The 16,008-nt window shown below is 42.2% G+C and overlaps 1 protein-coding gene across 1 annotated transcript in view; it reads right to left on the bottom strand.

Annotated features, from left to right (window-relative positions):
* Positions 1-16,008, bottom strand: part of ITFG1 (integrin alpha FG-GAP repeat containing 1) — a 312,588-nt gene that overhangs the window by 288,457 nt on the left and 8,123 nt on the right. The window contains exon 2 of the mRNA XM_030204383.1: positions 382-454. Within this exon, the coding sequence (XP_030060243.1) occupies positions 382-454 (73 nt within the window). The remainder of the gene's footprint in view (positions 1-381; positions 455-16,008) is intronic.

The following is a 16,008-nucleotide window of genomic DNA, read 5'->3' as shown; positions in this document are numbered from 1 at the left end:
AGAAAGATACTTTATAATGGAACTTGTATGCCTTTCAGAAAAGCAACTACACACAATTATACCTGCTCTAAGGCTTACATAAGTATCCTGGCCAGTTTTACACATATCTGCTCATATTTTATAACATGTGTACATAAGCACAACCTTTCTCCCAGAATACAGTGTTTTGGGAAAAACAGGCAGGCTAAGGGGGCGGTTAGTGCATACTTTTACCTGCATATAACCTTGGCACTTAACAAAATCCTAGTTTGCATATAAAATGCTGTTTTACATGCATAAATACCTTATGAATTTGCCCCCTTAATGAACATGATAAGCTTATATAATCTCACCCATAAAACACTAGCACTGGAAGAAAATCAAAATGAACACAGCACTTACTTTATTGTTAAATTTACTCTGGGCTTGAAATAAGGTTCCTTTTTGTCTGCTAGAAAGATTAACAATTCATTGCCTGAAAAACAAAACAATTAACTTTACAAAACAAAAAGTAAAACAGTAGGTGAAACCAGTGTACTACTGAAATAAAAGACAGAGAAAAGGGAGCTAATACACACGGATATCACTGGTAGATTCTATAGAAAGATATCCAATATTTATTGGTGAGATTTTGTGGGAGTTTTCTGGAAAACTCATAAAAAAACAAACATGCTGAAACTACTGACTAATATTCATTATATTAATAACCTAATTATTGTATATTTTCATTCCATTGACAGTATACATTCTGCATCAAAGTAATATTTGAAATAGAGAGAAATATTGAGGTCTCAATTCAGATGCTCTAAATAGCTGCTGCTCTTGAACTGGAGTTTTGGCTAAAATAACAAATTTACTAAAACCTTTTCTATCTAATTTAAGGGAAGGTCACAGGGCAGACAGCTCTAGGGACATTGATTGATAATTTATACAGGAAATTAAAGGAATAAACCTGTTAGCAATTCTATTAGCACTAATGGCTGCTTTTGAAACTGCAGATCATTGCCATTTACTCTCATAGCTAGAAACACTGGGTAGAGTCATCTTAGGGGCCATTTTATTAAGCTGCTAGCACAGATTATTCTGTAAAGTAGCCATTAGCATAGACCAGCAGTAATGGCAACTGCAGGTTAAAGTCATCCAGCACTGTAAAAACCCCCCACACCTGCTGCTTAACATAGTTGAGGTGGGTTGCGAGTGTGATGGAGCGGGGCATGGCTGGCTGCGACAGCTAGTGCACAGTTTGTTGCTAGTTGTTATGACTGCCAAGCACAGCTGCATGTAATATCACCTCAGCAGGTGGAAATGAGTGCAGCTGTACTGCTGCTGCTCATATAATTCCCCCCCCCCTTAGATTTGATACCCCAGGAGAGATGCAGACTGGGGGGGGGGGGGGGGGGTTCAGGAGTGCCGGAAGGAGGTACTGAGAAATGGGGGGGGGGGGGGGGGGGAGGTACTGTTCAGATGCTGGAAATAAGGGATGGAAAAAACAAAGAAGGGAGCTGGAGCCCATAGAGAGGAAGCGCAGGGGAGAGGAGACAGGAGGAGGTGGAGCCCATGGAGAGGAGAGACGGGAGGAGGCAGAAACAGGAAGTTCTGTCAGAGGAGGCGGGACACTACCAAAAGGCTTAGGGTGGGTGAGAGAAGCAAAAGATAATTTAGTACTCCTCTCATCTGCCCGCAACCTCGGAGTCATCTTCGACTCCTCCCTCTCCTTCTCTGCGTATATCCAGCAGACAGCCAAGACCTGTCGCTTCTCTCTCTATAACATCAACAAAATTCGCCCCTTCCTCTCTGAGCACACTACCCGAACTCTCATCCACTCTCTCATTACCTCTCGCCTTGACTACTGCAACCTACTCCTCATCGGCCTCCCACTTAACCATCTATCCCCCCCTCAATCAGTTCAGAACTCTACAGCGCGTCTTATCTTACGCCTTCTCCTCAAGTCTCTTCACTGGCTTCCGATCAGGTACCGCATACAGTTCAAGCTTCTCCTACTAACCTACAAATGCACATGATCTGCAGCCCCTCCTTACCTCCTTACCAATTTGCATCATTTTGCACTTGTATACAAAATTTGTCATCTGCAAATTTTATCACCTCGCTGTTAAAAAGAGCCAATCCCAGTACAGACCTTTGCGGCAATCCACTATTCACCTTCCTCCACTGAAAGAATTGGCCATTTAATCCTACTCTCTGTTTTCTATCTTTTAACCAGTTACCAATCCACAATAGGCCATTGCCTCTTATTCTAATGACTTTAATGAGAGACGTTGGCAAAAGATTTCAAAAATATACATACATTACCTCAACTGCCTCACTTTAATCCACATATTTATTCATGTTTTCAAAAAAAAAAAAAAAAAGTAGAAATTTTTGAGGAGAGACTTTTCTTGGCTGAATCCATGTTAACCCGGTACCACTAAACCACATTAATCTATGTTCAGTAATTTTGTTTATTATAATAATTTATACCATTTTGCCCAGCACTGATGTCAGGCTTACCTATCTGTAGTTATCACCACTGGAACCCTTTTTAAAAACTGGCGTTACATAGGCCACCTTCCAATCCACAGGTACTCTGGACGATTTTAAAGACAGATTACCAACAGCAGATCTGTAATTTTATCTTCACGTTCTTTCAGTACCCTGGAGTGTATATCTTCTGGACCAGGTGATTTGCCACTCTTTAATTTGTTGATTTTTCAGTTCATCCACATCATCCCCCGTAGATTCCATTCTGGCACAGGTAGCTTGCCTTACATCCTCCTCAGTGAAGGCTGAAGCAAAGAATTCATTTAGTCTCGTTGCCATGGCTTTGTCCTGAGTACTCCTTTAATTCCTTGATGAACTAACGGACCGACTGATTCTGCTTTTAATGAACCTGAAAGTTTTTGCTATGAGTTTTTCCTTCTAGTCTACAGCAAGCTTCTTTTAGCCTTCTTTATTAATGCCTTGCATTTAACTCGACAGTGCCTATGTTGCTGTTTTCTTCACAAGTTTATTTATTTTATTTGTTACATTTGTACCCCACATATTTGCAGGCTCTGTAAGTTTCTTTTCCAATGTTTGAAAAAAAAAAAAAAATGTTCTTTTCCCTCTAATAGCCTCTTCCATCTCACCATTTAACCATGATTTCATTTTGCTTTCCTACAACCTTTTTTGATATGTGGAATACAACTGGTCTGGCCTTCCAAGATGGTATGTTTTTAAAATGCATTTTCTTCATTTTATCATAGTGGCCCTTTCAAAAATTAAATGCTGCCACAGTTGATTTCCTCTGTTTATCTTAAATTTGATCAATTTATGGTCCTGCATACCACTAAGGATCAGATCAAAAATAGCTTCTCCCTGAAGCAGTCTTATTTCATATAAGAATTCTACCTCTCTAGTATTTCCTGATGTGACATTTATCCAGTTAATATTGGAAGGATAATAAAAGAAATCACCAAGTCACATTTGTAAACTATTAATAGTGATCAGTTTTTAATTCTGGGTCTCTTAATCAGCAAGATTAGTCCCTTGAATTAAGACTACAAAGCAAACACACTACATATCAGATACAGAACTATAACAGAACTATAAAAGCCTTAAACAACAGGCTAATTCATTGAATGTCCCGATAATAGGTAAGGAAGTACACAGAAGTACACCCATAGAGGATCTCACATTAATATGACTACCCGCTTCTTGCAACTTACAGAGCAGATGAAGGATAAAATAGGACCAGGACTTTTCCTTTCTGGTACAAAAAAGCATCTACAGTTGAAGTATAGCTAAGAAACATTGGGCCCCAAAGCTGCTGCTCTCCTTACAGCTTCTGTCCAGACTGAATGCTGGATCCAAGGTGAAGGACTGGTTTCATGTGCTAAATGTATGCACATTGAATCTCTCATGAAAGAAGTAGAAGAACGAAAAGAGGAGGTAGCAAGACTACACAGCATTTGTGACAACCAGAAATCCATCATGGAAATGCATCTCAAGGCATTGGGGATCTCCAACAAAAAGATAGGAGATGTTGTCGAGAAAGAGGACGGCTGGACCAGATGACCAGATCCTGTAAAATCAACACCGCCCCCCCCCCCCCCCCCCCACCCAACTTCATCTTCTGTTGAACTGAAGAACTGGTTTGCAGCACTGGAGGTAGAAGAGCTGAAAATCTCAAGACAGGAGGAAACAAAGCTCAATAATCCCAACGCTGCTGGATCGGTGGCCCATAAGAAGTGAAACAGTAGCTGCAGTTGGTGATTATCTTCCGAGAGATACTGAGGCGCCCATCTGCTGCCTAGACATTATGTCCAGGGAGGTATGCTGTCTGCCTGGTGCAGAAGCTCGGGATGTAGCAAAAGGTTTACCAAGACTCATAAAACTTACTAACCACTATCCTATGCTGCTCATCCATGTTGGCACAAATGACACTGCTAGTTATCCTGCTGAATATATCAAATGTGACGTCATGGCTCTGGGACAGAAAGTGAAGCAGTTAAATGTACAGGTGGTGTTCTCATCTCCTGTTGAGGGTATAGGCCGAATGAGGGAAGCTTGCATCCTGGAGCTGAATGTGTGGTTGTGTGGATGGTGTCAGTGCGAGTGATTTGGTTTCCCTGACCATGGAATGCTTTTCCAAGACCTAATGAGCAGAGATGGCGCCCATCTATCACAGAAGGAACAAACCTCCATTGCCCCATGTAAGCCGCATTGAGCCTGCCATGAGTGGGAAAGCGCGGGGTACAAATGTAACAAAAAAAAAAGTGCGTTCCATAACAGACTGGCTAATGTACTAAAGAGGGCTTTAAACTAGATTTGCTGGGGATGGGTTAGAAAAGCCCTAAAGTCATTATACAACTCTCATGAATTTAAGATATAAAATACTTTTATAGAAATGGGAAAAAAAGAGCAATATCTAGAGAGCTTTGTATACCAATGCTCATAGTATGGGAAACAAATTTCTAGATCTAGGCAGTAATGGTAGAAGCAGACATAGATTTAGTGGCAGTCACAGAGAACTACTACTACTACTACTACTACTATTTAGCATTATTATAGCGCTACAAAGCAATGACTGGGATATAGTTATACCTGTATATAATCTATCCAGGAAAGACAAGAGTAGGGAAAAAAAGGTGGAGAATTGGCATTATATGTTAGGAATAATATTAAAGTGACAGAATTGCAGGACATACGGGGTAAGGAAGAAGCACTGTGGGTTAACCTTGAAAGTAGGAATGGAAAAAGCATTTGCAGTGGTGTGATACACAGGCCTTACTCACAATCAGAAGAAATGGACAGAGATTTAATTGAAGACATTCACAAGATAGTTATGAAAGGTGAAGTACTACTGATAGGTGATTTTAATATACTGGACGTTGATTGGGGCATCCCTGCTGCGGGGTCATCTAGAAGCAAGGGGATCTTGGATTCTTTATAGGAAGAATTGTTCCAGCAGTTGGTATGGAACCTACGCAGAACAAAGCTACTCTGGACCTGGTGCTTACAAACGGGGAGTGTTTCTGATTTTACGGTGGGTGATCATTTTGCCTTTAGTGATCACTGGATGGTGTGGTTCAATTTAAGATGCATGAGAAGGCTTATTCAAGACTGAAGGTTCTAGACTTCAAAATAACTAACTTTGCCAAAATGGGAGAATATCTTAAGGAAGAGTTTATTGGATGGGAACAGCTGAAGGATGTAGAACAGTAGTGGGCAAAACTGAAAGGAGCTCTTTTAAAGGCAACAAACCTTCAAGTTAGAAAAAGTATGCAAAAGAGGAAAAGATGACCGCTTTAGTTCTCAAAATGCAGTAGCTGAAAAGGTAAGAGAAAAAAAGGTTAGCCTTCATTAGTTACAGAACGACACAGAAAGAGGGAGACAGGCAAAAATACCTAGAAAAGCTAAGAGAAGCTAGAAAACTGTCAGAAAAGCAAAGATACAAATGGAAGAAAAGATACCCAGTACAGTAAAACTGGGGGACAAGACAAATTTTTAGATAAATGATAGGAGGAAGTACCAAAATGTCATAGTGAGGCTCAAGGGTGAAGGGGAGGAATATGTAGAAGCCGATAAGGATAAAGCTGAACTGCTTAACAATTATTTCTGTTCTGTGTTCACGGATGAAAGACCAGGGGTAGGACTGCAGAAAACAAATGCTAATGGGAACGGATGTTCAGTAGCAGTCTTCTGAGAATTGGTCCTGTTAGGAATAAGGAGGAGCTAGCTAAACTAAAAACAAAGAAATGGGGCCTGATGGGATACATCCAAGTTTGCTCAAAGAACTCAGGGAAGTTTTGGTGGCTCCGTTGTCTGACCTCGTCAATGCTTCCTTAAGAGTCTGAAGCGGTCCTAGAGGGCTGGAGAAGGGTGGATGTGGTCCCTCTGCACAAAAGTGGTAGTAAGGAGGAGGTCAGGAATTACACTGTTAGTCTGACCTCAGTGGTGAGTAAACTGATAGAAATGCTTCTAAAGCAGAGGATTGTGAGGTTTCTAGAGTTGAATGGACCGCAGAACCCAAAACAGCATGGTTTCACTAGAGACAGGTCTTGTAAGACAATCTGATTGATTTCTTTGACTGGTTAATCAAACAGTTGGATATGGGAGGGGCGCTATATGTGTTGTACTTGGATTTCAGCAAAGCCTATGACATGGTTCTGCACAGGTGTCTCATAAATAAACTGAGTGCCCTCGGTATAGGTGCTAAAGTGACTGACTGGGTTAAAAACTGGTTAAGTGGAAGGAGACGAGGGTAGTGGTAAATGGAATTTGCTCATCTTAAGGCAGGCCAGATTGGTAGAAAAACTGATAGCAAGAGCCAGAAGGATACATAGGGAGAGGAGGTAACACTGCGTCTGGTGAGACATCATTTAGAGTATTGTGTACATAAGTACATAAGTCATGCCATGCTGGGAAAAGACCAAGGGTCCATCGAGCCCAGCATCCTGTCCACGACAGTGACCAATCCAGGCCAAGGGCACCTGGCAAGCTTCCCAAACGTACAAACATTCTATACATGTTATTCCTGGAATTGTGGATTTTTCCCAAGTCCATTTAGTAGCGGTTTATGGACTTGTCCTTTAGGAAACCGTCCAACCCCTTTTTAAACTCTGTTAAGCTAACCACCTTCACCACTTTTTCCGGCAACGAATTCCAGAGTTTAATTATAAGTTGGGTGAAGAAAACTTTTCTCCGATTTGTTTTAAATTTACTACACTGTAGTTTCATCGCATGCCCCCTAGTCCTAGTATTTTTGGAAAGCGTGAACAGATGCTTCACATCCACCTGTTCCACTCCACTCATTATTTTATATACCTCTATCATGTCTCCCCTCAGCCGTCTCTTCTCCAAGCTGAATAGCCCTAGCTTCCTTAATCTTTCTATATAGGGAAGTCGTCCCATCCCCGCTATCATTTTAGTCGCCCTTCTCTGCACCTTTTCCAATTCTACTATATCTTTCTTGAGATGCGGCGACCAGAATTGAACACAATACTCTAGGTGCGGTCGCACCATGGAGCGATACAACGGCATTATAACATCCTCACACCTGTTTTCCATACCTTTCCTAATAATACCCAACATTCTATTCGCTTTCCTAGCCGCAGCAGCACACTGAGCAGAAGCTTTCAGTGTATTATCGACGACGACACCCAGATCCCTTTCTTGGTCCGTAACTCCTAACATGGAACCTTGCATGACGTAGCTATAATTCGGGTTCTTTTTTCCCACATGCATCACCTTGCACTTGCTCACATTAAACGTCATCTGCCATTTAGCCGCCCAGTCTCCCAGTCTCGTAAGGTCCTTCTGTAATTTTTCACAATCCTGTCGCGAGTTAACGACTTTGAATAACTTTGTGTCATCAGCAAATTTAATTACCTCGCTAGTTACTCCCATCTCTAAATCATTTATAAATATATTAAAAAGCAGCGGTCCTAGCACAGACCCCTGAGGAACCCCACTAACTACCCTTCTCCATTGTGAATACTGCCCATTTAACCCCACTCTCTGTTTCCTATCCTTCAACCAGTTTTTAATCCACAATAGGACATTTCCTCCTATCCCATGACCCTCCAATTTCCTCTGTAGCCTTTCATGAGGTACCTTGTCAAACGCCTTTTGGAAATCCAGATACACAATATCAACCGGTTCCCCTTTGTCCACATGTTTGTTTACTCCTTCAAAGAATTGAAGTAAATTGGTCAGGCAAGATTTCCCCACACAAAAGCCATGCTGACTCGGTCTCAGTAATCCATGTCCTCGGATGTGCTCTGTAATTTTGTTTTTAATAATAGCCTCTACCATTTTCCCCAGCACAGACGTCAGACTCACCGGTCTATAATTTCCCGGATCTCCCCTGGAGCCTTTTTTAAAAATCGGTGTTACATTGGCCATCCTCCAATTTTCTGGTACCACGCTCGATTTTAAGGATAAGTTGCATATCACTAGCAGTAGCTCCGTAAGCTCATTTTTCAGTTCTATCAGTACTCTAGGATGAATACTATCCGGTCCAGGAGATTTGCTACTCTTCAGTTTGCTGAACTGTCCCATTACATCCTCCAGGTTTACCGTGAAGTCAGTAAGTTTCTCCGACTCGTCCGCTGTCTTTTGGACTTCAGTCTTTCTTTTCTAATTCGCGGAATATGTATGGCCTGGGCCTCCAGGATGGTATTTTTGAACAGCGTCCATGCCTGTTGTACAGTTTTTACTCTCTCAGTTGCTCCCCTAAGTTTTTTTTTTACCGTTCTTCTCATTTTATCGTAGTCTCCTTTTTAAAAGTTAAACGCTAACGTATTTGACTTTCTGTGTACAGTTACTTCAAGGTCGATATCAAAACTGATCATATTATGATCACTGTTATCAAGCGGCCCCAGTACCATAACATCCCTCACCAGATCATGCGCTCCACTAAGGACCAAGTCTAGAATTTTTCCTTCTCTCGTCGGCTCCTGCACCAGCTGCTCCATAAAGCTGTCCTTGATTTCATCAAGGAATTGTACCTCTGTAGCGTGTCCCAATGTTACATTTACCCAGTCTATATTTGGATAATTGAAGTCACCCATTATTATCAAATTGCCCATTTTGTTCGCGTCTCTGATTTCTTTTATCATTTCTGCGTCTACCTGCTCGTCCTGGCGAGGCGGACGGTAGTACACTCCTATCACCGTTTTTTTCCCTTTTATACATGGAATTTCAACCCACAATGATTCAAAGGTGTGACTTGTGTCCTGCTGAATTTGTAATCTATCTGAGTCAAGGCTCTCGTTAATATACAATGCTACCCCTCCACCAGTCCGGTCCACCCTATCACTACGATATACTTTGTACCCCGGTATGACAGCGTCCCACTGGTTATCCTCCTTCCACCAGGTCTCAGTAATGCCTATTATATCCAATTTTTCATTTAGTGCAATATATTCCAACTCTCCCATCTTATTTCTTAGACTCCTAGCATTTGCATATAGACATTTCAGAGTATGTTTGTTGTTCCTATTTTCATGATCGTTAGTACCTGACACTATTGATTTGCCATCTTTTGTCTGATCTTTAGTTGTATTTAAGGGCACCTGGCCTACCACGGTCTGTTGTGCAACCTCACTATCCAAAAACCCTATCTTCCCTGTTTCCCTTTGCAAAATACAACTTTAGACACTACACCTTCAAAAAAAAAAAAAAAGATATAAACAAGATGGAGTCAGTTCGGAAGGTAGCTACTATAATTGTCATAAAGATCTCAATATACATACTATGGAAGAAAGGCAGGAGAAGGGAACACAGTAACATAGTAAATGATGGCAGTTAAAGACATGCACGGTCCATCCAATCTGCCCAACAAGATAAACTCATTTTACATGGTATACGATACTTTATACCAGAGTTTGATTTATCCATGCCATTCTCAGGGCACAGACCGTAGAAGTCTGACCAGCACTATTCTTATACTAACTGCTGAAACTAAGGTCAAAACCCCTTAAAATCTACACTCCAGCCCATCCATATCTATTCAGTCACGATCAGAGTGTAGACCGTAGAAGTCTGCCCAGCACTGGATTTGCTTTGAATAATTTAAAATAAATATTTATATTCTGCTTTACCAAATAGTTCAAGGTGGATTCACAAGCACACAACAAATGCAGCAACAATAAAATTAAGTTACAAACCAAACAATGCAATTAATATCTATACTGCAAAATGTTCACACAGTCATACGAAATTTACACTTAAATGTAACAAGATATAGCTACACGCTGGTGTCAAACAATACAGTACTTTAAACATGAACACACAAGTTTAAACACAATTTGCGCCCTTATCAGGAGACAATGTGATTTAATCAAGTAAGGTGTGGCCAGATCAAACCTCCCTCCCATCTCTCTACTCAACTTAGTTGCCAAATTTTGCAATGCAGTACTTTGCTATATATGCAATTGTCTATCTGGTAGGTCCGAAAAAAAGTAATACTGTAATAATCTGTGAATAGGGATTATTGACTGAATAATCATCTGTAAATGCCCAGACTTCAAATATGATTTAATTTGGTGGAATAGTCAAGTTATAAAAGGTTTTTTTCAACTCCACATGTAATTCTAAATGTGGAGGGACATTTTCGATATGACATCCAAATCCAATTAAAACGCCCAAAAATCCAGTGCCAAACAGGGCCATTTTCGAACCAGAAGAATGTTATCTTTTTGGTTTAAAAATTGCCTTTTTAGACGTTTTTGAGCTCAGCGCGTCTTTAAGGGCCATTTTCAAACAAAAAAAAAAACGTCCAAGGGAACGCATAAACCAAGCCACTGGGATGTCTGGGGACAGCAGTCTTACAAGACTGGCCACACAGACATCCCAGCAGAGCAGTGGGGCAGCCTAAGGGGCACTGCTGTGAACATCACATAAAAAAGTCCAAGGTACACATCACATCAGTACTGTACCTAACTGCACACCACTACAATAGCTCTTATGCCTGCAGGTGTCATTCTGGGGAAGGGGGAGCCTATTCCGAAAGGATGGGCTCCATCTTAACCAGAGTGGGACCAGGCTGCTGGCATCGGCGTTTAAGAAGGAGATAGAGCAGCTTTTAAACTAGAAATGGGGGGAAGGCCGACAGTCGCTCAAAAGAGCATGGTTCGGGATAAGGTATCTTTCAAAGATATCACCATAACAGGGAAGATAGAGTATCCTGATAGTGAGGTTGCAAAAGAGATTGTAGTAGATCGGGTATCTTTAAATAACAATAAAAATCAGACAAAAGATTGCCAATTAATACTGTCAAGTACTAAGCATGATGTACTTAGGAACAACAAACATAGTTTGAAATGTCTATATGCGAATGCCAGGAGCCTAAGAAATAAGATGGGGGAGTTAGAATATATTGCACTAAGTGAAAAATTAGATATAATAGGCATCTCTGAGACCTGGTGGAAGGAGGATAACCAGTGGGACACTGTCATACCGGGGTACAAATTATATCGTAGTGATAGGGTGAATCGGATTGGTGGAGGGGTAGCATTGTATATTAACGAGAGCCTTGAATCAAATAGATTGAAAATTCTGCAGGAAGCAAAACACTCCTTGGAATCACTGTGGATTGAAATTCCATGTGCAAAGGGGAAAAGGATAGTGATAGGAGTGTACTACCGTCCGCCTGGCCAGGACGAACAGACGGATGCGGAAATGTTAAAGGAAATCAGGGACGCAAACAAACTGGACAACACAATAATAATGGGGGATTTCAATTACCCGCATATAGACTGGGGTAATGTAACATCTGTACACGCAAGGGACATAAGATTTCTTGATGAAATCAAGGACAGCTTCATGGAACAGCTAGTTCAGGAGCCGACAAGAGAAGGAAAAATACTAGACTTAGTCCTTAGTGGTGCTCATGATCTAGTGCAGGGGGTAACGATACGAGGGCCGCTTGATAACAGTGATCATAATATGATCGGTTTTGATATTGGCATTGAAGGAAGTGAAACTAGGAAATCAAGTACGCTAGCGTTTAACTATAGAAAAGGTGATTACGACAAAATGAGAAAAATGGTGAAAAAAAGACTGAAAGGAGCAGCTCGCAGAGTAAAAAACTTGCATCAGGCGTGGATGCTGTTTAAAAACACCATCCTGGAGGTTCAGGACAAATATATTCCACGTATTAGAAAAAAGGGAAAAAAGACTAAACGTCAGCCGGCGTGGCTAAACAGTAAGATAAAGGAAATCATTAGAGCCAAAAAACAATCCTTCAGAAAGTGGAGAAGAGAACCAACTGAAAGTAACAGGATAGATCATAAGGAATGCCAAGCCAAATGCAAAGCGGAGATAAGGAGGGCAAAAAAGGACTTTGAGAAGAAATTAGCGTTGGAAGCAAAAATACATAGTAAAAACTTTTTTAGATACATTAAAAGCAGGAAACCGGCCAAAGAGTCGGTTGGGCCGCTGGACGAAAATGGTGTTAAAGGGGCGATCAAGGAGGACAAAGCCGTAGCGGAGAAATTAAATGAATTCTTTGCTTCGGTCTTCACCGAGGAGGATTTGGGGGGGACACCGGTGCCGGAAAGAATATTTGAAGCGGGGGAGTCAGAGAAACTAAACAAATTCTCTGTAACCTTGGAGGATGTAATGGGTCAGTTCAGCAAGCTGAAGAGTAGTAAATCACCGGGACCTGATGGTATTCATCCCAGAGTATTAATAGAACTAAAAAATGAACTTGCGGAGCTACTGTTAGAAATATGCAATCTGTCCCTAAAATCGAGTGTAATACCGGAAGACTGGAGGGTAGCCAATGTTACTCCGATTTTTAAGAAAGGTTCCAGAGGAGATCCGGGAAATTATAGACCGGTGAGTCTGACGTCGGTGCCGGGCAAGATGGTGGAGGCTATTATTAAGAATAAAATTGCAGAGCATATACAAAAACATGGACTGATGAGACAAAGTCAGCACGGATTTAGTGAAGGGAAGTCTTGCCTCACCAATCTAATGCATTTTTTTGAGGGGGTAAGCAAACATGTGGACAATGGGGAGCCGGTTGATATTGTATATCTGGATTTTCAGAAGGCGTTTGACAAAGTGCCGCACGAAAGACTCCTGAAGAAATTGCAGAGTCATGGAATCGGAGGTAGGGTATTATTATGGATTAAGAACTGGTTGAAAGATAGGAAGCAGAGAGTAGGATTGCGTGGCCAGTATTCTCAGTGGAGGAGGGTAGTTAGTGGGGTCCCGCAGGGGTCTGTGCTGGGTCCGTTGCTTTTTAATGTATTTATAAATGACCTAGAGATGGGAATAACTAGTGAGGTAATTAAATTCGCCGATGACACAAAATTATTCAGGGTCGTCAAGTCGCAGGAGGAATGTGAACGATTACAGGAGGACCTTGCGAGACTGGGAGAATGGGCGTGCAAGTGGCAGATGAAGTTCAATGTTGACAAGTGCAAAGTGATGCATGTGGGTAAGAGGAACCCGAATTATAGCTACGTCTTGCAAGGTTCCGCGTTAGGAGTTACGGATCAAGAAAGGGATCTGGGTGTCGTCGTCGATGATACGCTGAAACCTTCTGCTCAGTGTGCTGCTGCAGCTAGGAAAGCGAATAGAATGTTGGGTGTTATTAAGAAGGGTATGGAGTCCAGGTGTGCGGATGTTATAATGCCGTTGTATCGCTCCATGGTGCGACCGCACCTGGAGTATTGTGTTCAGTACTGGTCTCCGTATCTCAAAAAAGATATAGTAGAATTGGAAAAGGTACAGCGAAGGGCGACGAAAATGATAGTGGGGATGGGACGACTTTCCTATGAAGAGAGGCTGAGAAGGCTAGGGCTTTTCAGCTTGGAGAAGAGACGGCTGAGGGGAGATATGATAGAAGTGTATAAAATAATGAGTGGAATGGATCGGGTGGATGTGAAGCGACTGTTCACGCTATCCAAAAATACTAGGACTAGAGGGCATGAGTTGAAGCTACAGTGTGGTAAATTTAAAACGAATCGGAGAAAATTTTTCTTCACCCAACGTGTAATTAGACTCTGGAATTCATTGCCGGAGAACGTGGTACGGGCGGTTAGCTTGACGGAGTTTAAAAAGGGGTTAGATAGATTCCTAAAGGACAAGTCCATAGACCGCTATTAAATGGACTGGAAAAATTCCTCATTTTTAGGTATAACTTGTCTGGAATGTTTTTACGTTTGGGGAGCGTGCCAGGTGCCCTTGACCTGGATTGGCCACTGTCGGTGACAGGATGCTGGGCTAGATGGACCTTTGGTCTTTCCCAGTATGGCACTACTTATGTACTTATGTACTTATGTGGGTTCAATACATATTTTGTGGTCTTTGGGGGCACTCATACTTTCCACCACAAGTGTACCAGATAGAGTGGGCCAACGCCTTTAGGATGAAATTGGCTTTAGGATGAAATTGAACAAAGAAATAACACAGTGCCTAATCCTTTCATCTCAGCACTCCACAATTCTCCCATCTAATCTCACCATCTCCGGCACTACAATCCCCATTTCTGAAAACCTGAAAATCCTTGGAGTGACACTAGACAGCCACCTCTCCCTCGACAATCACGCCACATCCACCACAAAGAAAATGTTCACAATGATGTGGATATTGAAATGCGTAAAACCATATCTACCCCAGAAAACATTCCAGAATTTAGTGCAATCCACGGTACTTACCCATGCTGATTACTGCAACAGTAATCTCCTTTCTTCCTCAAAATGTACCACCTGTTCCTCTGATCCCATTCCCACCCACCTTCTTAATGCCATCTCTCCTCTCTTACACCTTTTAGCTGTCACATTCTCAACCTCTCACTTTCCACTGCGACTGTCCCTGCTGCCTTTAAACATGCTGTGGTCACACCTCTCCTTAAGAAGCCTTCACTCGACCCTACTTGTCCCTCTAATTACAGACCCATCTCCCTCCTTCCTTTTCTCTCCAAATTACTTGAGCGTGCTGTTCACCTCTGCTGCCTTGATTTTCTCTCCTCACATGCTATTCTTGACCCACTACAATCTGGTTTTCGCCCTCTCCACTCAACCGAAACTGCGCTTACTAAAGTCTCCAATGACCTATTACTGGCTAAATCCAGAGGTCAATATTCCATCCTCATTCTTCTTGATCTTTCCGCTGCTTTTGACACTGTCGATCACAGCATACTTCTCGATACCCTGTCCTCACTTGGATTCCAGGGCTCTGTCCTTTCCTGGTTCTCTTCCTACCTCTCCCTCCGCACCTTTAGTGTTCACTCTGGTGGATCCTCTTCTACTTCTATCCCTCTGCCTGTCGGCGTACCTCAGGGTTCTGTTCTTGGTCCCCTCCTCTTTTCTATCTACACTTCTTCCCTTGGTCCATTAATCTCATCCCATGGCTTTTCCTACCATCTCTATGCTGATGACTCCCAAATCTACCTTTCTACCCCTGATATCTCACCTTGCATCCAAACCAAAGTTTCAGCGTGCTTGTCTGACATTGCTGTCTGGATGTCTCAATGCCACCTGAAATTAAATATGACCAAAACCGAGCTTCTCATTTCCCCCCCAAACCCACCTCCCCGCTCCCCCCATTTTCTATTTCTGTTGATGGCTCTCTCATTCTCCCTGTCTCCTCAGCTCGAAACCTTGGGGTCATCTTTGACTCTTCTCTCTCCTTCTCTGCTCATATCCAGCAGATTGCCAAGACCTGTCGTTTCTTTCTTTACAACATCCGTAAAATCCGCCCCTTTCTTTCCGAGCACTCTACCAAAACCCTCATCCACACCCTTGTCACCTCTCGTTTAGACTACTGCAATCTGCTTCTTGCTGGCCTCCCACTTAGTCACCTCTCCCCTCTCCAGTCGGTTCAAAACTCTGCTGCCCGTCTCGTCTTCCGCCAGGGTCGCTTTACTCATACTACCCCTCTCCTCAAGACCCTTCACTGGCTCCCTATCCGTTTTCGCATCCTGTTCAAACTTCTTCTACTAACCTATAAATGTACTCACTCTGCTGCTCCCCAGTATCTCTCCACACTCATCCTTCCCTACACCCCTTCCTGTGCACTCCGCTCCATGGA

The sequence above is a fragment of the Microcaecilia unicolor genome, chromosome 5 (genome assembly GCF_901765095.1).
Source record: "Microcaecilia unicolor chromosome 5, aMicUni1.1, whole genome shotgun sequence".
Lineage (NCBI taxonomy): Eukaryota > Metazoa > Chordata > Amphibia > Gymnophiona > Siphonopidae > Microcaecilia > Microcaecilia unicolor.
The sequence above is the reverse complement of the archived record's forward strand: the minus strand, read 5'-3'. Positions and strand labels throughout refer to the sequence as shown.